The sequence below is a fragment of the Dromiciops gliroides genome, chromosome 3, assembly GCF_019393635.1.
Source record: "Dromiciops gliroides isolate mDroGli1 chromosome 3, mDroGli1.pri, whole genome shotgun sequence".
NCBI classification, from domain to species: domain Eukaryota; kingdom Metazoa; phylum Chordata; class Mammalia; order Microbiotheria; family Microbiotheriidae; genus Dromiciops; species Dromiciops gliroides.
The window spans coordinates 595,559,251-595,579,957 of NC_057863.1; the positions used below are offsets into that span (position 1 = coordinate 595,559,251).

The window sequence follows — 20,707 nt, forward strand, 5'->3', positions numbered from 1 at the left end:
GCCTCTCCAGCCTTATCTCATGCTTTTCCCATGTACTCTATGTTCCGGACAAACTGAATTCTTCTCTTTTCCTTCAAAATATGTTCTCACGACTGTGCATTGGCTCACACTGGCCCCTTTGCCTTTTCTGTTCCTCTCTTGCCTTCTGAATTCCTACCTGTCTTCTTAAAGCCCAATTCAAATGCTGCCTCCTCCAGGAAGCCCTCCCTGATTTCCCTCACCCCTCTGGCTCCCCTGTGTCTGGGCACTAACCTCCTGACACCAGATTTTGCTTTCCTGCTTTTATCTGGGTGTGAATTACCATGGATCCTGTCCTAGATGCTGAGGTCCATGAGGCCAGGGCCTGGTTCTTTCCTAACCTCGGTGTTTCCCCCAGCCCAGAACACAGCTCTCTACATGCGCAAGAGGGCTACCAAGTTGGACTGAAGGATCTGAGGGAGGCTGAGAAACTCGGAATAAACAAGGAAAGATCCTAGCCCCAAAGGAAGCCGGTTCCTGAGCTTAGGGGTTCTTCCCAGGACAGAGGCAGGCAGGGACCCGCTGGACACACAGGCCTGGGGACGCTCCTGCCCCATCCCTCCCCAACAGTCTCCTCACCTCCAGAGAGCCCAGCTTCATGGTGGAGCCGGGCACAGTTCGGGGCATGGTACGGCTGCGTTCGCCTGGCTCAGGAGTGGGACCCTGGCGAGCGGCAGACGGAGCCGGGGGTGGGGGCTGGAAGGGCACCCCATAGGGGTTCTGCAGAGTTCCATAGGCCGGGCCAAGGCCCAGGCCCACATGGTCCACGGACAGGAAGCTGGGGTAGGCCTCAGTCTGGGACAGCCCCTTCCCCCCGCGGCGAGGGGTACCCTCGGGCCTGGCGCGTTTGGCCTCCTCTCGGCCACCAGGCTGAAGGCTCAGAGTCCTCCGGGGCAGCACCGTGTACTCTCCCTCACTCCCGGGGTCCCCAGACCGCAGCCAGGTATAGTCCAGCTGGTGGAGGCTGCTCTCCCCACACATGTACACGGGGTTGGTGTCATGCGGGTGGGGAGGCTCGCCCACTCCTGGGGAGGGCACTGGCATTGGCATCAAGATGTTGCCTGGCAGTGGGGAGAAGTTCAGCCCACTCTCCGTGCCCATGAGGCAAGGTTTGGAGTCCTCATCCTCATCCAGAGACAGGCGGGACAGCGTGGCCGTGATGGTGGACGGGTTGCAGGTATTGACTTCCTTGAAAAGAACTGGTGGGGCAAATGTTGGGGGAGGGGGAAGGGATGAGGATCCAGGAACTCTGCAGGCGCTGAGCCCAGCTCCAACCCTCCCCCAAAGCCCATTCCCAGGACACTCTGGAGGTAGTGGTCAGGTATGCACATGAACAGACTCCCACAATAAGGAGATGGCTCATCTCCATCACCCTAAAGGTAGGGGCAATGCCCTGTTGACTGGCCAACTGACTAGGTACTGTGTCAGGGTCTCATAACAGAGGGGGATGGAATCCCTGGAGTCATAGACTATCAGAAATGGAAGGGGCCTTATAGATCATCTTTTCCAACCCCTTTTATTTGACAAAGGAGGAAACTGAGGCCCTGGGAGAAGGCACAGTGGCAGAGTCAGGACCAGATTCCCCAGTTAGGACACCTTATACACACACACACACACACACACACACACACACACACATCACACATACATCCCCCCTGCCCAAATCTGGTCACTTCCCCTCTTCCTGGGCACTGCCCATACCTAAAAAACTTCCTGGGCAGAACAGCCAAGTTATAACGAGACTCCACAGCCTTGGGGCCCAGAGAGAGGACCCCTCCACATCTGGAGCATTGGCAAAGGGCTGCCCTTTCCCAGCCAGGCTCCCTCCCTCCCCTTCTCTCCTCCCCATCTGGGGTCTCACCACTCCAAGGATGCCTCACCTGTCTGACACGCCAAGTCCACGTCCTTTTCAAAATCTGTCTATAGGCAGAGAGGGGAAGGGGGTTGGAAAGGAGGGAGGGAAAAGGATAAGACTCCCTGTTCTATCCCTAGGCCTTCCCTTCTTCCATTCCCCAAAGCTTGGTGGGAGGAAGTTAAATAGAACAGAGTGTCAGAGTTGGAAGGTAACCCTAAAATAGAGAAACTCGAGCCAGGAGGAGCCTTAGAGATGCTGTTTAACCCTTTCTTTTTTACAGATAGGAAAACGGAGGCCCAGAAAGTTACACAGTGAATCAGTGGCAAGGGCGTGATGAGAACCCAGCTTTCTGGACTCTTGATATAGGACTCCGCCCTTGGCCCATGATGCTCCTCTGCTATTTCAGTTGGGCCCAACCCCTTTCTCCCATCCTTTCCCCAAACCCCAGAATTCAAGGAGCAGCTCTGTGTACACGGCCCTCAGGACTCCACAAGGTTAATCCCTGAGGTGACATGATGTGGGGATGAGCTAGAGAGGGACATGGGTGGTGGGGTTGGGCCCAGTCACCCTCCCAGGGGTGCCCACATGTCCTGCCCCACCCAAAGCACTCACCATGACCTGGATCTGCCCATTCTTACAGGACCCAGGTGAGTTCTCATTCTCCTGGCTCTTGCAAACCCCAATCTGACATTTCACCACATCTTGGACCTGGGCCAAGCGAGAGTTGGGTATGGGCTCTCACGGGCACAGCAGGAAAGCCCCTGGGACCATGCCTGGCCAATGGGTCCTGAGACTGCGCACACCCCAGCCAGAGAGCTCTTCCCCCAGAAGGGTGGGGGCTGCCCAGGTACTCTGGCCCAGCTCAGTTCCTCTCTTCCCAGCCCAGATCCTTCCCACCCTGCTGTCTGACTCGCCCCCCTCACACTCCTCACTCAGCCCGGCCTGCCCACCCATGTAAAACAGAGCCAGAACCTCCTGTTCTCCTCTGAAGAGACAGAGGGGAGATGGTGTGGAGTAAGAACAGCTGAAAGACTTGTGGATAGAGGGAGATTACAGAGATAGATGAGGAGAGACAAGGACCAGAGAGACACAGGGCCTGGAGAGAGGTGGGGGTGGAAGGGACAGGGGATACCCAGAAGCTAGATGAGAGTGGGAAAGGTGAGACGGGCAGAAAGAGAGAAGACACAGGGACCAATGGAAAAGACTGAGCCTCGACCAATGACAGCTCCGCCCAGGGGAGTGAACCTAGCCTGGTAGAGTGGGGGTCCCTGTGCCCAACCCCTGTCTCCAGCCCCCTCTGTGACCTCAGGATTGGGCCCTTCTCATCTCTTGTCCTCACCCTGCCCCTCTGTACAATGGGATGAACCATCAAAGGAGACTGCAAGGGACAAAGGTCCCTGTGGGTCTGGGCCCCGGTGACAGGGTCGGGGTTCCCACCTCTCTTCGAAGAAAGCAGTGGACAGCGATGATGACAAAGCCCTGGACAGAGTTGAAGACGGCAAAGAGGACCTGGAAGAGGATGGAGCGTCGGTCGGTCATGGCCAGGACAGCAGACATCCAGGTGAGGGCGAGCAGCGGCAACACCACGCAGGAGCTCCAAAGCGAGGCCCTGCAGCGGAGAGATGGACAAGCGGGCACATCAGCGTCTGCCCCAAAACATACCCACGATCCCCTGGGGCCAGAGGGAGGGAGGTCTGGGCTCAAGCTCTGGGACCATGGCGGGGTGGGGCTGGTAGAGGGACAGACTGTACTTTGAGAGATTCCAGCCCATAGTCAAAGAGAGACAAAGAAGAGAAAAGCAGAGACAGGGAACCAAAGATGGAGAGAGATTCAGAGACGAACAGAGACCACAGGATGACAGAGCTGGAAGAGACTGCAGAGGGCGCCTCGTTTGATGCTCTCATTTTACAGAAAAGGGAAACTGAGGCACGGGGGAGTTAAGTGGCCTTCCTGAAGTCACAGGCATTAAGGAGCAGAGGCAAGATTTGAACAAAGGTCCTGATTTCAGAGCAATCCCTTTCTCACTGTGCTGGAGAGAGCCCCCCGCCCCAAAAGAAAACCACCAAGAGAAGCCAGTGGAGATGTGCCCACGGAGGGGCATAAAGAGGGGGAACAAATGCAGATGAGGGGGAGTCATGGTAAGTGAGACATACGGAAGGGGGTGTGTGTGTGTGTGTGTGTGTGTGTGTGTGTGTGTTCGCATGCGTCCGTGTGAAAGACAGAGACAGAGAGAGAGAGACAGACAGACGGACAGACAGACAGACAACAACAGAGACAGAAAGGCTGAGATTGAAAGAAAGGCAGAGACAAGATGAAGAGACAGGAAGAAAGGAGTGAAGGAGTCATTGAAAGGGGCAGGGGGATGAGTCTATCTCAAACACCAGCTCCTCCCCCTCCACTGCATCCTACCCAGACTGTCCATCAGGAGGCCCAAGGACATCACTGATGCCTGCTTCATCTGGATGCCCTTGCCCTACTGTCTGACTTATTTCCCTTTCCTCTCCCCACCGCAGCCCCAGGGCTGAGGGGGAGGCAGGAGGAGGGAGGAGAAGAGTTGAGGGGGTTCTCAAGTCTATGGGTAAGAAGAACAGCAGGCAAGATCCCAGGAAAGGGATCAAGGAAGCCCCCATTCATGCCCCCACTTCTGCCCCCTCCCCTCCAATGGCATTAATGAATGGTCCACAGCTGTGGCAGGTGCCCAGGAGGAAGGCAGGGGTCATCCTGAGGGAGACACTGACAAGCTAGAAGAGGTTGAGGGGCCTGGAAACCCCATCACAAGATCAGTGGAAAGAACTAGGGGAGTTTAGCTTAGATAAGAAATAGTGGGGTGAGGGGGGCAGGGGACAGGGAGTTACACTAGGCTTTAACTATCTGCAGGGCCGTCGTAAGGAAGACAGGTGAGACTCTTGCCCCACCAGGCCCCAGAAGGCAGTAGAAGGGGCAAGCCGACTTTGATTCTGCATCCCAAAGTATGGGCTGCCTTTGGGAGGTAGTGAGCTCTCTGTCTCTGGAGGTCTTCAAGCAGAGATGAAATTGGTCACTTACTTGCCAAAGGTGATGCAGATGGGGTTTCTGTTTAGGTAGGGGTTACCCTCTGAGGTCCCCTTCTATAGTTTTCAGAGGATTGAGGGTGGGAAGGGACTTCAGAGATCCGTGAGTTCAACCCCTGCCCTTATTTTTTTAAGGATAAGAAAACTGAGATGAAGGGTAAGGGAAGTGAATTGTCTAAGGACGCAGAGAAGTAACAGAGCCGGGATTCAAACCCAGGTCCTTGGACTCCAAACAACAGCCCAAAAGTCCTTGATTTTCAGGTTCTAGGACTTGCGGTTCTAGACCCAGGAGCTAGGGCAGGCGGGAGGGAGAAGGAGGCACCCATTCTCTGGGTCCCCTTCTCCAGGAAGGGACAGCCGGGGTCCCCGGAGGTCCCTGCGCTCCCCCGGCTCCAGCCCCCACCTCCCCACCCTCCGCCCAATCCCCCCTCTCCCCACCCGCCCCCGCCCATGGGGCAGGACTAACATGGCGTTCCTGGCTGTGACCGAGCTGAGCAGGGGGCTGGGGACCATTCCACAGGCCGAGCAGGGGAGGAGGAGGAGGCTGGCACAGGGGAGCCGCTGCGGGCTTGGGGGCACAGACACAGGGAAGGAGAGGGACAGACGGACGGAAAACCAGGGAGAGACGGAGGCAGAGCCAGCCCCGGAGTGGTGGGGAGGGGAAGGGCAGACGAGAAAAAGAGAGAGCCCGGTTAGTGTGGGCGGGCGGGGCCTCGGCCCTGGTCGCCACCATTGCTGCCTTTAAGGTGTGCAAAAGCACCAGCCTTGAAGAAGCCCAGGGAGGTGGGCGGTACAGAGCGCCGTTGGCCCCATTTTACAGATGAGGAGACTGAGGCTAAGAGAAGGGAAGTGGCTTGCCCAAGGCCTCCTAGCTCAAATCTTTGGGAAGTAAGATCTGAACCTTCTAATCTCAAGTCTGGAGCCCTTTCCCTTACACTTGTTGGGGTGATTGCTTCATTCCTCTTGCCCTCTTGAACTGTGTGTGTGTGTGTGTGTGTGTGTGTGTGTGTGTGTGTGTGTGTGTGTGTGTGTGAGTGTGTGTATCCAAGGCCCTGGGTCCTAAGGTGTGGGGGAGACTCTTCACGGCTCGGGTCCCCTGGGGACACCCCTCAATACCCCCTAATGCCAGGAGTAGGAGTCACCAAGTCCCCAAGGGCTTGGGCAGGGGACAGGACCCAGAGTTCCCACAGTTGTGGGCAGGAGAGGACAGGGCCCAGGACCCCCAGGTCTAGCTTACGCAGCTCGTTGCTTCTTAGACTTGTCCGAAATTCCATCCCGGGTCATGAGCTTGTTGAAAACGATTATTCCGATGAGCATGTTCACCTGAGAAATGGCGGGGAGGAAGAGGGAACGGAGGGTATCACAAAGTGCCCTCCACGCTGGGGGCCATGAAGTGGGTGACAACAGAGATCAATTCCCTCCCAAGACCAACAGCGAGCCCTGCTGGGATGGGGCCACGCTGTCTGAAAGCAGAGGGACGGTCAAGCTGACCCTGCCAGGCCCCTCCACCCCAGAGTGCCCCCAAAGCCCCGCCCAAGGACTCCGGAGAGAACCGGAGGCAGGGAACACCTACCAGGACGATGACCGCTGCAGGACCCACGAAGGCATAGAGAAGGCCCCCCTCCAGGGAGAGCCAGCAGCTGTGACACAGAACATAGACTGTCAGACGTGGAAAGGACCCTAGTACACAGGATGGCACTTCAGAAGGACCTTAGAGATCACCAAATCTAACCCCCCACATTTTACATATAGGTAAACTGAGGCTTAGGGAGATGGAGCTCCTCACACCCACCCTCCCCCATATCCCATTCTGATCCCCACTGAGCCAAACTGCCCCAGGTGACCAGCCCCATCCATGTCCTATTACCCATCGCATCCCATCACTCAGAATGAGCGCCGATTTCTCATCCGTATGGTATTTCATACGTCTCAAAGCTTTTAGCTACTATCGTAAAACCTGATGACCAGGAGTGGTCTTAGAGACGAAGTCTACCACCCTCATTGTACATCAGGGGAACCTGAGGCATGGAGAAGGGAAGAGACTTGCCCCAGGTCACACAGGGAGCACCAGGAAAATTTGTAACCCAAGCCTTGCCGGTTCCTGGGCCAGAGCTCCCCTCCGCTCTTGGAACCCCTGGTTTCCTTGAAGCCTCCGGTCAAGTGTCACCTCCATGCGGCCTTTCCTGACCCCCCCCCAAAGAGGCTCTGACTGTCCCTCCCAAGCTCCCTTGTCTTTGTTTTGTCCCCATTTGGGTACATGTCTCCTCTCCTAGACTTAAGCTCCCTGGGGGCAGGGTCTGCTTCCTTCTTTGTATCCCTAGCACTTAGTGGGGTATCTAGCATAGACTGGTGCTTCATAAATGATTCCTCTCTTCACTGCTCCCCCAAAGAACCAGAGACCTCACACCTGCGCCCCCACCCCAGCCCCGGGTTCAAGCATCATCCCCCCTCCTCTGAGCAGCTCACGTACTAGCTGGCTGTGCCGTAGCCTTTTGTTCGGGTGAAGCCAACTGACACAGCCACCACCAGGGCCGGCAAACCTGGGGGAAGAGAGAGGTCAGGAAGCAGGACAGAGGAGGGGAGGGAAGGAGGGAGGCCAGCAGGGGTTGGGGGGGAGGCCAGGGTCCTCCTCCCGTCTCCGGGCATAGAGAGAGACAGAATGTTAGTGATCCTGTGGTCATGGGAGCAGAGTTAGACCTGAAAGGAATCTCAGGGTCATCTGACCCAACCCCTTCATTTTACAGATGGGGAAACTGAGGCAAGGGGAGAAGAACTTGTCTGAGGAGATAACAAAGAGTTTGCAGGAGAGCTAGCCCGGTGGGGTGACTCCCACAGCCCCTCCTGCTCTCCTTCTAGTCTAACCCCAAGCCCCCTCACACACACACACACACACACACACATAGACACACCCCAGGCCCAGGGACTGGGAGGATAACAATGGCCACAAGTGCCCATCACAAGACTTCCAGCCCAGGCACCTTCTCCAGATCTCATTCTGACCAAATGGGGCAACTCAGCACCCCCCACCTGCCTGCCTGGCCTTGCCTTCTCTTGTGCTCTTGGAGGTCCCAGCAAAGCGGACCCAGAGCCCCAGAGGACCCTGGGAGACCACCTAATCCGACCTTCTTATTTCATGGGGGAGGAAACAGGGCCCCGAGCGAAGCATTTGTCCAGGGAAGACAACCCCTCCACCCTGGCCCCACTCACCCCATCCCAGGCACAGGAAGCGTTTGCGCACGAGGCGCGTGCGGATGCGGCCAATGACGGAAAGGTAGGATTGCCAGGCCTCGGTGAGCACCCAGCAGAAGGAGGAGAGGAAGAAGAAGTGAAGGAATGCTGCTGTCATGGTGCAGACACCCTGAAACAGGAGGGAGGTGCCCGTTTCCCCCAGCTGGTCCCTCTCTCCATGGAGAGGGGAGCCCACTCTGCTGCCACTGGCCACCCTCAACCTCATCAAGTCCGTTTTCCTTCATTTAACCCTCAGGGAAACTGAGGTTGAGGGAGGCTAGACAACTGGCCCAAGGCCCCAAAGCCAGTAGGTGCGGGAGACAAGATCTGGAAACCAGGTCTCTCTCGATTCCAGAAACCTTGCCACTTAGAGGTAGCTGGCTACAAGTCAGGATTTGAACCCAGAACCCTTGATTCCCAATCTAATGTTCTTCAGGCATCCCTGTGCTGCCTGTCCTTGTCTCCAGGTGTGCCTCAAACACAGCAGGCATTACCTGGCCCCGGCTTCAGGGTCCTGGGGAGCATGAGGGTGCTGGGGCCCCTTGTGTTAGCTGGGCACCATCCTTCCCCTTCCCAGCAGCACCAGAGCCTCCCAGAGCACCCCCAACTTCCAGCGCCCACACACAGCACGACACAGGCCCGGTGACACGCACAGGCAGCCAGGAGGGGAGGAGAGGCCACCCACGCTTAGACGCAGCTCCAGGGACAGACACAGACCCAAAGCCTCGGCTGTCACGGGGACAGAGTGGGGCGCATCCTTCCCCACAAACAGGGGCAAGCACGCCTCTACTAAGCAGTGTGTAGACACACACACACGCACACCCCGACATGTCCCCCCCACGTGTATGCAGAGAGACCAGCAGATGAGCACTTTGCCCCAGCTCCCATGTACCCCTGAGGCCTCCGACACCTGCCTTGCTCAGAATCTGGGACTGTCCCACCAGGATGAGCACGTTGGAAGCCAGGATGGAGACGCAAAAATTCAGGAGGATGATGGAGCGTTCAGACTTGATGAATCTGGGGGGCAGAAGAGGCATGGGAAGAGGCACCCACTCCTGAGGGGCTGGGTGGGAACAGAGGTGGTCGCCACATGGCCCCAGGGCACACTTGGAGAGGTCCTGGCAGTCCCCAACAGCACTCACATCCCTACTGTACTCTCTCTGTAGGGCCTTCTCTACAGCAACCCTGTATGTGGCCCAGGCATAGTGATGCCCATTTCACAGAGGAGGAAGTTGAGGCCCTGAAAGGGGAAGGGACTTATCTAAGGTCATCCAGTTGTTAGGTAACAGAACTATGGTCTATAAGCCAGGGCTCTTGACTCTAAATTCTAGGGTTCTTTCACCCAGCAGGGACAAGGCTGAACTTCTTCTATCTCGACCCCCAGGCACCTCCCCCACTCCCTCCCTCCCCCTTGAACCCATGAGCCTCCTTGGTCCTGACGTGCATGCACCCACCTCCAAAAGGCAGCATAGATGGCAAGAAGGGTGAGCAGGGCCATGCAGGAGACAGCGCAGCCGATCATGAGGGGCACAGAGGGGGTGCCTGAGAGCTCCAGACTCTGAGCCAGAGAGAGGGGGTGTCAGGGAGCAGCAGAAGGGGCAACCTGGTCTCTAGCACTAACCACTCACTCCCCCCCGGGATTCTCCACCCACCACAGCGTCAGATGGAACTGTCCATGCTGAGGACTCCAGTTGCGAGTCACAAGAATCATACAAAATATGGCAGAGCCGAGAGAGGCCTCAGAACATGGTATGTCAGAGCTGGGAGGGCCCTTAGAACACAGGATGTCAGAGCTAGGAAGGGCCTCAGAACTCGGGATGTCAGAGCTGGGAGGAGCCTGTGAACATGGGATGTCAGAGCGGGAAGGGGTCTTGGAACATGGGATGTCAGAGTTGGGAGAGCCCTTAGAACACAGAATGTCAGAGCTGGGAGGGGCCTGAGAACACAATTTGTCAGAGCTGGGAAGGGCCTCAGAACTCGGGAGGGAGGGGCCTTAGAACACAGAATGTCAGAGCTAAGAAGACTCTTGGAACATGGGATGTTAGAGTTGTAAGGAGACAAAATATAGGATGTAAAAAGGGGGGGGACCTAGAACACAGTATTTCAGCAGAGAAGGGCCTTAACTATCACCCAGTCTGGCCCTCTTGTTTTACAGATCGGGAAACTGAGCCTCGGAATGGGGAAGTGACTTGCCCGAGGTCATTGGCAGAGGCACCTCCATGGACACCTCAGGAAGAGCAGCCCAGGGGCAGGGGCAGGGGATACTTGTGCCAATGGTCACCTCGTGACTACATCCATGCTCACACGTACGTGGATACAAAACTGGAATGGCTTTATCAGTCACACACGTGCACACACCCCCTCACCAGGTCCTTGGGCAGCTGCGCGAGAACAGCGAAGGTAGACAGCTGTTGGCACTGGCATCGAGTATGGGCAGGCTGGGTCTCCAAGGTCTGGCAGCTCTCTGTGTCCCACTCCCCAGAGCTGGCATCCCTACAGATGGGGAGGCATCCTTGTCACAGGAGGAGAGGAGACCAGAGGAGGGTGAGGGATACCTGCCCATCCCTCCTGCCCCCGGTCATTGGTGCCAAGAAGACAAGGGCTGGTCTGAATGGCTTGAATCAGAAGATGGGGTGACCCCCCCTGATGACCAGTACACAAGGCACAGGATCACCTAGTGCCCAGGGACAGGCTGGCAGGAAGAGTAAAACGGTGCGGGTGAATCAAGTTTACTTGGCAAAAGGTTGATGGCCTAGCTGGGCATTGCCCTCAGAGATGAAGATGCACCTGGCCCACTGCCCCTAAACAACTATGCCACAACCCAGGCTGAGTCTCCATTGCCACCTGGCCCAGGTCCTTTCCAAGGCACCCATGTACTCACGCTCTAGAATAATCCCACGTGGCACAGTGGGGATCTGAGGTACCCTGTGGAACAGAACATACGATGGGGTGATGGGGAGTCATGCCTGGTCCCCAGGCCCATCTCCTTGTTCCCTGGTCAACCCTGGGGAAATGTGAGAGCAGAGGACCAAAAATATGGAAGATGCGGGATGCTGATGCAGAGAAAGGAGGTGCCTATTGAGGAGAGATTGATTCCAAAGTGGGCGGGGCGGGGGGTGGGGGAGTGCTGCAGCAAGGAAGACTGAGGTCAGACAACAGGGAGGGAAGCAAGGGGTTCCACCCTCCCACTCCCATCTGGGGTCCGGGATCCCCCAAGCTCACTCACATTGATGACATGGGACAGCTCCACAGTAATGAGGGGTTCTGTTGGCTTGGTGGGCGGCCGAACAGTGACTGTCAGGACCCTGGAGCTGACTGCCAGAGGGGGCCTGTAGACAGAGGGGGAGGGGGTTGGGGCGTGGCCCGGCAGGTCCCCCTCAGCTGCCTCCTCCACACAGAGGCGTTTGCAGTGCCCAGCCCTCTCTAACTTGGCCCTTACCTGGGTGCCGGCAAGATGAGGCCCAGAGTCCGGTACAGCACAGCGCCAATCACAAAATAGGACGATTCATCTGTTTCTGTGGGGAGAGGGAGCCTCTGGGTAGAGGGGATCGGGGGCGCAGAAGGAAGAGGAAGGGGCGCAGAGCCAAGGCCCGGAGCAAGGCAGGCCTTACCAGAAGATGGGAGGCTCAGCACCTCCTTGGGCAAGAAGAGCCGGTCCTCTGAGTGCCGGGCCCAGTCCTTCATGCCCCGGCGGCCACGCATGGGGAAGGTGATGTCACTGGAGACGGCAGAAACCGGCTCCCTCTGGATGCTGATCACTGCAAGGGGGGACAGGGACAGGGAGGCCAGGAGGCAGGCATACAGAGACACACCGACAGAGACAAAGAGAGACAAAGACATGCAGGGAGAGACCAGAGACGCAGAGATGATGAAAGAGCCTCAGTCAGAGATGTAGACACACAGAAACCGTCGGACGGGGAGAGACGAGGAAAGATGCAGGGGAAGTGAGAAGCAAGGAGGGAAATTAATTAGCCTGGTCATCGCCCCGTTTAGCCCTCACCTCTGTTCTGGTCCCATCCCTCCCAGCCACCCAAGGAAGAGCCAGTGCGGCCTGTCCCTTACCCAGGTTGTCGGTGACGATGAGGGAACTCTGAAAAGCCTTGAGCGCGTCGCCCACCAGATGGATGAAATCCTCCACCACCCGCAGCAGGTGGACAGAGCCCGGTGACACCTGCATACAGGCCACAGGCAGCACGAGGGTCCTTCCTGATCCCACCACCCCAGGTTCCCTGCTCCACAGGTTGGGACTGCCCCCATCCTCCCTGGCAGTGCCCACTCCCTCCCTCCCTCTCCCCTCTCCGCCCCTGACAATGGCCCAGGTCTCCTTACCTGTTGGGCATCATCCCATTTCTCCTTGTTCTCTGCATCCACCATGTAGCTGACAACCTGAAAGAAGCGCTGTTGGGGGAGGGAGAGGGTCTCAGGGAGTGCCAGGGCACCACGAGCCAAGGCTGTCACCAGGCCTCTCGCCGTGTCCCGGAGCTGTCCCTGCCCCCCAGCCCCAGACCCGGAGCTCCCAAATGGCAGAAGGTGGAGGTCACACACCTTCCTCCTCTGCCCACCACGTCCCCAGGACAGGCCGCTGCCTAGGACAGCTCTCAGGGCACAGAAAGAAGAACTCTAAGCCTGGCCCACCCCAGGTACTAGCCGTGTGGCTCCAGCTTGTGCCCTCACCCACACCAGGCCCAGGCTTCCCAATCCATACAACGAGGGGGCCAGGCCAGATGACCCCTCCCAACCCGGAGCATCAGAGACCGCTCAGCGCTAGGCACCCAGCCCTGCCACCTGGACGTCATCCGCCGAGGGCACGTAGGTGGCCCTCTTGAAGGTGTCAGTGACGTTCCTCAGGATATCCACAGAGAAGAGCAAGTCCCCACTGTAGTAGGTGCGCCGGGCCAGAAGCTCCAACAGGCTTCGGACCACCTGAGACATGCCCTCGCCAGCCAGCATCCGCTGGCCCTTGGCCAAGTGTTCCCGCAACTGTGGGGAAAGAGGGATATGGGGCGGGGCCAAAATTAGCTCTAGCCTCTCACCTTGGACCAACCCAGGCCCCACCCAACTCAGCCACAGCCATAAATATGCCACTTGGGGGAGAGATAGGGGCCAAGAGAGAGAGAATCAAACGCATGTAGAGAGACAATATTGGGAAAAACAGAAATACCCAGAGAAAGGTAGTGAGAGAGAAAGTGAGGGGCACCAGAGACACAAGAAATGACAGAGATACCTAGAGAAAGAGACTTAAGAAAAATGCAGAGATAGCTAAAGAGAGGCAGGGAGAGAGACCATAAGGAAGCAATGAGTTGGGGGCGGGGGGAGATGGAGGGGAGGGGATGGGGAAGAGAGTGGAGGAAAGGGGAGGGGAGAAGCATAAATAGGGAAATGTGGAGAATGTCAGAGACCCAGAAAGGCAAGAGGTGGATACCTGGTGAGAGACAGGCAGGGATACCTAGAGAGGGAAAGACAGGAAGAGACAGAGACACCCAAGAGGTGCAGGTGGGGGGGAGGACAGAAGGGCAGACCCAGACATAGATACACAGACACAGGGGTAGAAACACGCACACCTCCATGAAAATATCGATAGGGGGGTCAGGGTCCCTGATAAGCTCTGCCTGCCCACATACTCCTGTGTATCACAGCCTGAGGTTGGGGAGGGGGATCTTGGGCTGCACCCACCGAAAGGTGCAGGTATCGGTATTCATGTGAGATGCACCGGGCGAAGCTAGGCAGGCCCCAGTAGGCAACCCCCTGAGCACTGAGCAGACAGCGGCGGCTGGCAGATCCTAGAAAAGAGAACACCCACGTGAAGGAGGATGCAGAGCATCGGCCTGCAGGAGAAGGGCATGGGTGATGGCGGCTGCCTACCTGTGGCATTGGGCGGGCACTTGTTGTAGATGACTTCCCCCGCTGCTGTCTTCTTCCAGGTCATCAGCATGACATACTCATCCCTGCACATCTCATGGAGTGCTATGGTGGGGAGCAGCTCAGCCTGAGCCTGATGCCTGGCTGACCCCTGCCAGCTGTCTCCTGCTGTCCCTCCAGGGGACCTCAAGGGTGGGAGGAACCTCGGAGGGCACCCAGCCCCTGGGCACCAGGAGATCTGAGGAGTGCCCTCCCCCCCCCCCACCAAGGCAGCACAATCTCCCTTTGAACGGCTGAGCCTTGGGACCTTTTTCTTCCTCCAGAGCTGAACTCTCTCTCTGAAGCTGCGCTCCCAGGTCCGGGGCCACAAGCCAAGCCTCACCTGCTTGCCTATGCCATTCCTCTGCCTAAGCAACCCTGAGCATCCTCCATCCATCTCCCTCCCATCCAGTCCCTGCTCACAGCATGCCAGGACTGCAGCTCAGGAGGGTACCTGGACACTTCTTCTCGTTACATGTCTTCACCTCTTCGCCGCTGCCCTCACAGGGGTATCCCTGAACCCCCGTGCCCTGGCACATGCGGAACCGTCGCTGCCAGCCTGTGTCACACGTCTTGGAGCACAGGCTCCAGGGGTTCCACGGGCCCCACTTGCCATCAGCTGCTTGGAGAATGGTACCCATAAGGCATGGGGTTGTGGGGGGGTGGGAAGGACCAGCCATGTGGTCAGTCACAGCTTCCCACTCGGGACCACTTCCCTGCATGCCTGGGTCAACTCCTGCCACCAGCTCTTGCCTTCTAGCCCTTGGTTCCCCTGCCCGGGGTGACAGGGTGGTGGCAGTTCTGAGGATGGGGGAGTCTGCCTGGAGATGAAGGGATGCAGAGCTGGAAATCACCCCTCTTACTTTATGGATGAGGGAACCAAAACCCAGAGACACCAGACTTGCCCACAGTCACACAAGCAGTAAGTGGCAGAGCTGGGATTTGAGCCACATTCCCGAACCCCCAGACCCACTGCCCTTTACCGTAACAGTAAGCATGAGTCACGGTCCCCCCCACGCCACACTGACTGGCCCTCACCTGGGCACTCCGGGTTGCTGCACTCTCGGGCATCAGCATGGGCACCCCGGCACTCGCCCCAGCCATGGGCTGTCACACTGCACCGGCGGCTACGCTGCTGGGTCCCATTGGCACAGGACACAGAGCAGCGGCTCCAGGGGCCCCATTCCAGCCACTGGCCTTCCACTGCCCCAGGGAGACAGAAACAGAGAGGAGGCAGGATGGTGAGCTAAGGAAAAGGGGGTCAGCAGCAAAGGGCATGGGGGAGGGGGAAGGGGGGAGGGGCCTTAGGGACCACCTAGTACCCCTCCCTCACTGTACAGGCAGGGAAATAGAGGCTCTTCGTGGGGACTCACACCCACATCCTCTAACTGCAAATCCACATTTGGGGTATTTCCTTTACACCACACTGGCTGGGTTCATGCATGGGGGTCACCTGCTCTCCTTGAATATGGTGTCCTGGCCCCGTAAGAGTGTGCCCACTCCAACCCCCTCCCCAGGAGCAAGCCAGGGAAGGCTGGGTGAGAATAAGAGAGGGAAAGCCTAGTGGGCAGCATCCTGTCCTCAGCCTCAGGCCAACATGGGAAACAGCACAGTACAGACTGAGAAGATTCTACCAGGTGAGAACAGGAGCGGTCAGAGAGGCTAGGTGGAGGCTCTAGGGGAGGGGTTTCCACAACATACCTCGGACCCCAAGCCTCCTAACAGAGAAACCTCCCTGACCCAAACCCAAGGCACCAAGTCTCCCCCAGACCACAGGGCCCAGATCCCTCTGCAAGAGGTACACCTCCTTGGAAACCCACTTTGGAGGGCACGGGGAAGAGGCAAAAGCAGGCCTGCAGCAGGCCCCAACTCCAGTCTGCTCCCCCTAGGGACTTAGACCTCTTAGTGAGAGATCTGAGCTGCTAAGTCCCCACCTAAGGCCTGCCACACTATTCCTCCGGCCCCCCTCATACATTTGTAATGAGGCCTCCACAGATAGGACTCAGGGATGGAAAGGACCATGGGGGCTTCTTGTACAACTCCCTTGGGTTACAGAACAGAACCTGAGGTCCAAAGAGGCCAAGCTGTCAGACTCCATACTCTCCAAAGTATGTTGTCCAGTGCGGGGCCGCCCCTTGGCCAAGGCCAGGGATCAGGGGCACCTTGGACTCCAAGGCTGACGGACTGCAGAGATGTCTACCATCAGACCACCACAAAGCCCTCACCATAAATCCAACGGCCCTCAGAGCGTGGAGTTAAGTGGTCTTTCCCCTCAGTTCTCTGGGGGTCCCATGGTAAAGCAGGCCCTGGGAAGGCCCCCTACCCAAGCCTCAGGAACTCCCCTTCCAACTCTAGCAGCCGGGACACAGTTGGAAGTCCAGGACGGATCTCCCCATCGGACTCCTTCCCACTCCAATGGCCTTCCCCAGCAAACCCCAACCCCAGCCTAGCCCACATCCCAGGCTCCTTCCTACCCAAGAAACTCAGTAAGCAATCCTAGCGCCCTGGCAAAGGGAAGGTAAGGGATCAGCCGGATGGGGGTGGGGGGAAGGGTGGGGAAGGAGAGAGGCAGAAGAGGAGGGGAGGGCAGGGGAGGGGTGGGCGCTACTGACCCGGACAGGCAGCCAGGTTGCAGAGTTTAGTCTGCAGCTCGGGACCTTCGCAGGTCTTCCCACCGTGCTGGGGGGGCACACAGCTCCGCGTCCGGCTCCGGGACCCCCGCCCGCAGGTGCGGGAACACAGGCTCCAGGGCCCCCACTCCTCCCACAGGCCAGGAACTGTAAGGAAGCACGCCACCCAAGTCACCTCTCCCCACCCCCACCCCCACTTCCAGACTTACCACAGCCCAGGGAAGACCAGGACCCCCGACCCCCGCCAGGATCCCAGGACGACCTCCTCCCACCAAGCCGAAGTCCACCCCCCACAATGCCACAGAGGGAAAGAACTTTACAAGAACATCTGGTCCAACTTCCCCCTTGCATATGGGGGAACTGCGGTCCAGAGAGGGGAAGAAGGCATCGGTTAAGAGCCACAACACATGAAGAGCAGAATCAAGCTTTAAGCCTGGGGCTTTTAAGCCAGAAGCAGGGCTCTCTCCACTACACCACAAAAGCCATGAGTCCTTGTCCAGATTCTGACACTGGAGGAGGGCGGGAGGCCAATGCCATCACCCAGTGCCCCTTAGGCAGGGCTGACCCCCTCCCCAAGACAGCCCCCTCCACTATCAGACAGGAGAAAGTAGATGGACAGATGCAACACAGAGGCAGAGGGGGCGGGCCTGAGGATTGTGGATTTAGAGCTTAGAAGTCTTCTACGCTACTCCCCTCATTTTACAGAGGAGGAAACTGAGGCCGAGAGAGGTGAAGTTATTTGCCCAAGGTTACACAGGCATCACGCCCTGTGCCAAGGTACCCACACTGCTGAGGACCCAAGATAGCAGGATCAGAAACACTCTCCCCCCATGGAGAGATGGGGCCAATCAATTCTGTGTGGGTTGGGAGTCTGGCATATGTGGAGGGTGTGACAGAGGTGCGGTCGAGGACAGGGGCCAAGCAGCCCTCCCAGCCCACCAAACACACACAAGGACAAGGACACGCATACACACAGGGCCATGCCTAGAGGCCCGAGGGCCCTGAGCAGGACCACCCTGTCCCCAGCCCTTTCCAGGGGCCCACTGCTCCCTCCTAGCACATGGCTGGCTGGGCCTGGTCTTAGGCTGTCCACAGCTGACCAGCTGGAACAGGAATTTTCTCCAGCCCTGGAGAATCCTCCCCCACCCCAAACCCTGAAGACCAGAAAATAAAGTGTCTCCCTGCACAGAGAGCCAGAAACTGCCCCTACCAGTGTCTAGTCATCTGCTAAGTAAAGATGGGAAGGAGCTGGTGCAAGGTAACTCTCCCCACAAGGGGAAGGGACATCGAGCCTAGAGCTGGGCTATAGGGACGTCCCTGCTGCCCTCCCTGACCCTCAAAGCCTCCTTTGCTCCATCACAGGATTTGCAGCCGGAGGACACAGGCTTTTTTGTTTTACTGCAGAGAAAAAGAGGCCCAGGGAGGACCACTGGCCAGAAGCTGCCACACCAGCCAGCCGATAAGTGACAGGCTCAAAGCCAGGTCCTCCGATTTCTAATCCAGTTCCCTTTCCACACTATCACGCTTCCTCTAGACCTGGGAACATATGACAGTGCCTTTCCCCATCCTATCACAGGACACCCCCCCCCAAATAAGGGGCCATCGGGTCTCCACTTAGGGACCCTGACCTGTAAACGAGAGAGGTCCTTGCAGCTGGGTGGGGGGCCGGTGCCCCTTCCTTGATGACCCAGTGTTTTGGTGCATTTAGGGTATGGGCGGCCCCAAGGGCCGTACCTGGACAGGTGTCCGTGTTGTTGCAGGTCCGAGTCTCCCGCAGTGGCCCACTGCACAACGTCCCATACGGGGAGGAGACACAGGAGCGAGTCCGAACCTGAAGGCCCTGCCCACACGTCAGAGAGCACACGCTCCACTGAGACCACTCCTCAGCTGCTGGGTCTCCTAGGAGAAAGGGACATGGCGTGTCGGGCGCGGCAGGATGAGAGATGCCACCCAGGGCAGGGTCACAAAGCTGTTCTGAAAGGTCACCAGGGCTATTCTGTTCTAAGACTGTAGAGTCATCAGGTTGCTCTGAACTGTGACTATAGGGTCAATGGGCTGTTCTATTCTGTGACTGTGGGGTCACCAGGCGGTTCTGAGCAGATGCTCTAGGGTCACCAGACAGTTCTGATAGAGACTCTAGGGTCACCAGGAAGTTCTGAACAGAAATGCTAGGGCCACCAGACTGTTCTATTTTGTGACTAAGGTCACCAGGTTGTTCTGGGCATTGATTATAGGGTAACCAGGACTCTTCTGCATTGAAACCAAATAGTGCCCCACTCCATGATTTGGGGGATGATCTAGGCTTGGTTTCAGGGACACTAAGCTGGTCCCTCTGCTCTAAGAAGGTCATTTGTAATGTCTGGTAATGGCATGGCTCCAGGCTGGGTGGGGGCGCTTGCCCTGACTGTAGGCCTCAGGCTCCCCTCTTCTGGCCTGTAGGCAGACCCTCCTTCCCATCAGCTGCACGGCTACCATCCCTAGAACCCAAACACACTCTGACTACCCCCTTGCTGGTCTGCAGCCCCAGCAGACCCTGCATGGAGGAAGGATGCCTCCCCAGGAAAAGTGCCCATCCCCAGAATGTCCCCAAACTCCTCCTGCTCCGATCCCCATGTTCTCCCCAAAGGGCTGGGGAGGAGGCAAGCCCTAGCACAGGCTGCAGACACACAGAAACAAGCACAAGCCCCCAACATGCTAAGCACACGCCCTGATGCACAAAGCACACGGGCTGACACGTCACAGGCCTGCAGACTCAGACAGACTCCGTTACCTGTCTGCGCCATGTACACTCCGGGCTCGTCTGCTGACCTGGGCCACTGGGTTTTCACCTTCGGCTCTTCTTCCGGCTCCTCACCTGCAACATGGAGATGCCCTCAGCTGGGGCAGGAGACGAGGGCCAGGAAAGAAGAGAGAATCCCCTCTCTTCCCTCCCTATCCTCTCAAATCTGGGGCTGTCCACAGGGTGTCCAGAGAACACGCAAAAGCCATGAGGAAGACAGGCTGGAAAGGCAACAGACGGGGACCGAAAGCCAAAAAATGGCAATGTTATCAAGGACCTAAGGACATTAGTTTGTCAGTGCCCGGAGGGAGCTTAGAACATGCCATGTCAGGGCTGGGAGGGGCCTTGGAACCCAGGATGTCAGGGCTGGGAGGGCCCTTACAACACAGGATATCAGAACTGAAAGGGACCTTAGAAACACAGACTGTCAGAACTGGGAGGGGCCTTAGAATGTACAATGTCAGAACCGGGAGGGCCCTTCGAACATAGTGTGTCAGGGCTGGGAAGGACCTTGGAATCTAGAATGTCAGGGCTGAGAGGGGCCTTGGAACCCAGAATGTCAGGGTTGGGACGGGCCTCGGAATCCGGGATGTCAGAACTGAAAGGAAACTTAGAGATCACTAATTCACCTCCTTGCTTTCACAGAGGAGGAAGCTGAAATGCAGAGAGAGCCTGGAGGTTCTCTCTGGTGCCCAGGGCCACACAGAGAAAGTACAAGGCAGCGCTGGAACTTGAATACAGGGCGCAGCTCCTAGCCTCAGAGGCACCTCTTCCTTACCTGGCACTGTCTCTCTCGCCTGGCCCCCTATCCTGGGAAATCTTACACTGCCATTTCAGTGCCCGTCTCTGTCTATGCTCACCTGTGGCTTGTCTGCTAAAGCCTTGATGAACCCAGTCCTCTACCCCCACACACAGTGGTGTAGCCTGGCTCCCCAAAAGTGGCCTCAGCTACCCAGCAGCTTTCTCTGACCAATCCCCTCCACCTTCCTCGGAGACTTCGGGCTTGTTAGGAGAAGCACATTTTCTGTGCACTCTTACTGTGGCAGAGAATGCCCATGGTGGTGGGCTAAAGGCAGAGGTGGCCACTGTTTGCTAAGGTTGCCCCAAAGCATAGGAGGGTTCTGCCTCTTAAATCTAAGAGGCCAGAGATGCTGGGCCCCAGACTAGGTGTCCCCACCTCCTGCCCAATGCAGAGAATGGGAGCAGGTATCCTACCCTCATTACAAGACATGTGGCTTTTCCCAGGAAT

At 57.5% G+C, this 20,707-nt stretch overlaps 1 protein-coding gene across 14 annotated transcripts in view; it reads right to left on the reverse strand.

The window, feature by feature from the left end:
• Window positions 1-20,707, reverse strand: part of ADGRB2 (adhesion G protein-coupled receptor B2) — a 71,229-nt gene that overhangs the window by 7,733 nt on the left and 42,789 nt on the right. For 2 of the 14 annotated variants that reach the window (XM_043992019.1, XM_043992020.1), the window contains exons 2-27: window positions 19,450-19,533; window positions 18,414-18,578; window positions 16,662-16,826; window positions 15,088-15,252; window positions 14,504-14,671; window positions 14,014-14,115; window positions 13,825-13,931; window positions 12,937-13,131; window positions 12,481-12,549; window positions 12,214-12,322; window positions 11,763-11,909; window positions 11,591-11,666; window positions 11,378-11,480; window positions 11,033-11,076; window positions 10,518-10,644; window positions 9,606-9,709; window positions 9,066-9,168; window positions 8,131-8,281; window positions 7,394-7,463; window positions 6,497-6,563; window positions 6,161-6,246; window positions 5,390-5,491; window positions 3,311-3,482; window positions 2,486-2,581; window positions 1,899-1,938; window positions 598-1,217 (exon numbers count right to left, since the gene is read on the reverse strand). In XM_043992019.1, coding sequence (XP_043847954.1) covers window positions 598-1,217; window positions 1,899-1,938; window positions 2,486-2,581; window positions 3,311-3,482; window positions 5,390-5,491; window positions 6,161-6,246; window positions 6,497-6,563; window positions 7,394-7,463; window positions 8,131-8,281; window positions 9,066-9,168; window positions 9,606-9,709; window positions 10,518-10,644; window positions 11,033-11,076; window positions 11,378-11,480; window positions 11,591-11,666; window positions 11,763-11,909; window positions 12,214-12,322; window positions 12,481-12,549; window positions 12,937-13,131; window positions 13,825-13,931; window positions 14,014-14,115; window positions 14,504-14,671; window positions 15,088-15,252; window positions 16,662-16,826; window positions 18,414-18,578; window positions 19,450-19,462 — 3,366 coding nt within the window. In that variant the 5' untranslated portion in view covers window positions 19,463-19,533. Of the gene's footprint in view, window positions 1-597; window positions 1,218-1,898; window positions 1,939-2,485; window positions 2,582-3,310; window positions 3,483-5,389; window positions 5,492-6,160; window positions 6,247-6,496; window positions 6,564-7,393; window positions 7,464-8,130; window positions 8,282-9,065; window positions 9,169-9,605; window positions 9,710-10,517; window positions 10,645-11,032; window positions 11,077-11,377; window positions 11,481-11,590; window positions 11,910-12,213; window positions 12,323-12,480; window positions 12,550-12,936; window positions 13,132-13,824; window positions 13,932-14,013; window positions 14,116-14,503; window positions 14,672-15,087; window positions 15,253-16,661; window positions 16,827-18,413; window positions 18,579-19,449; window positions 19,534-20,707 lie in introns of all 14 variants that reach the window. The other 12 variants (XM_043992011.1, XM_043992010.1, XM_043992014.1 and 9 more) reach the window with 9 other exon arrangements.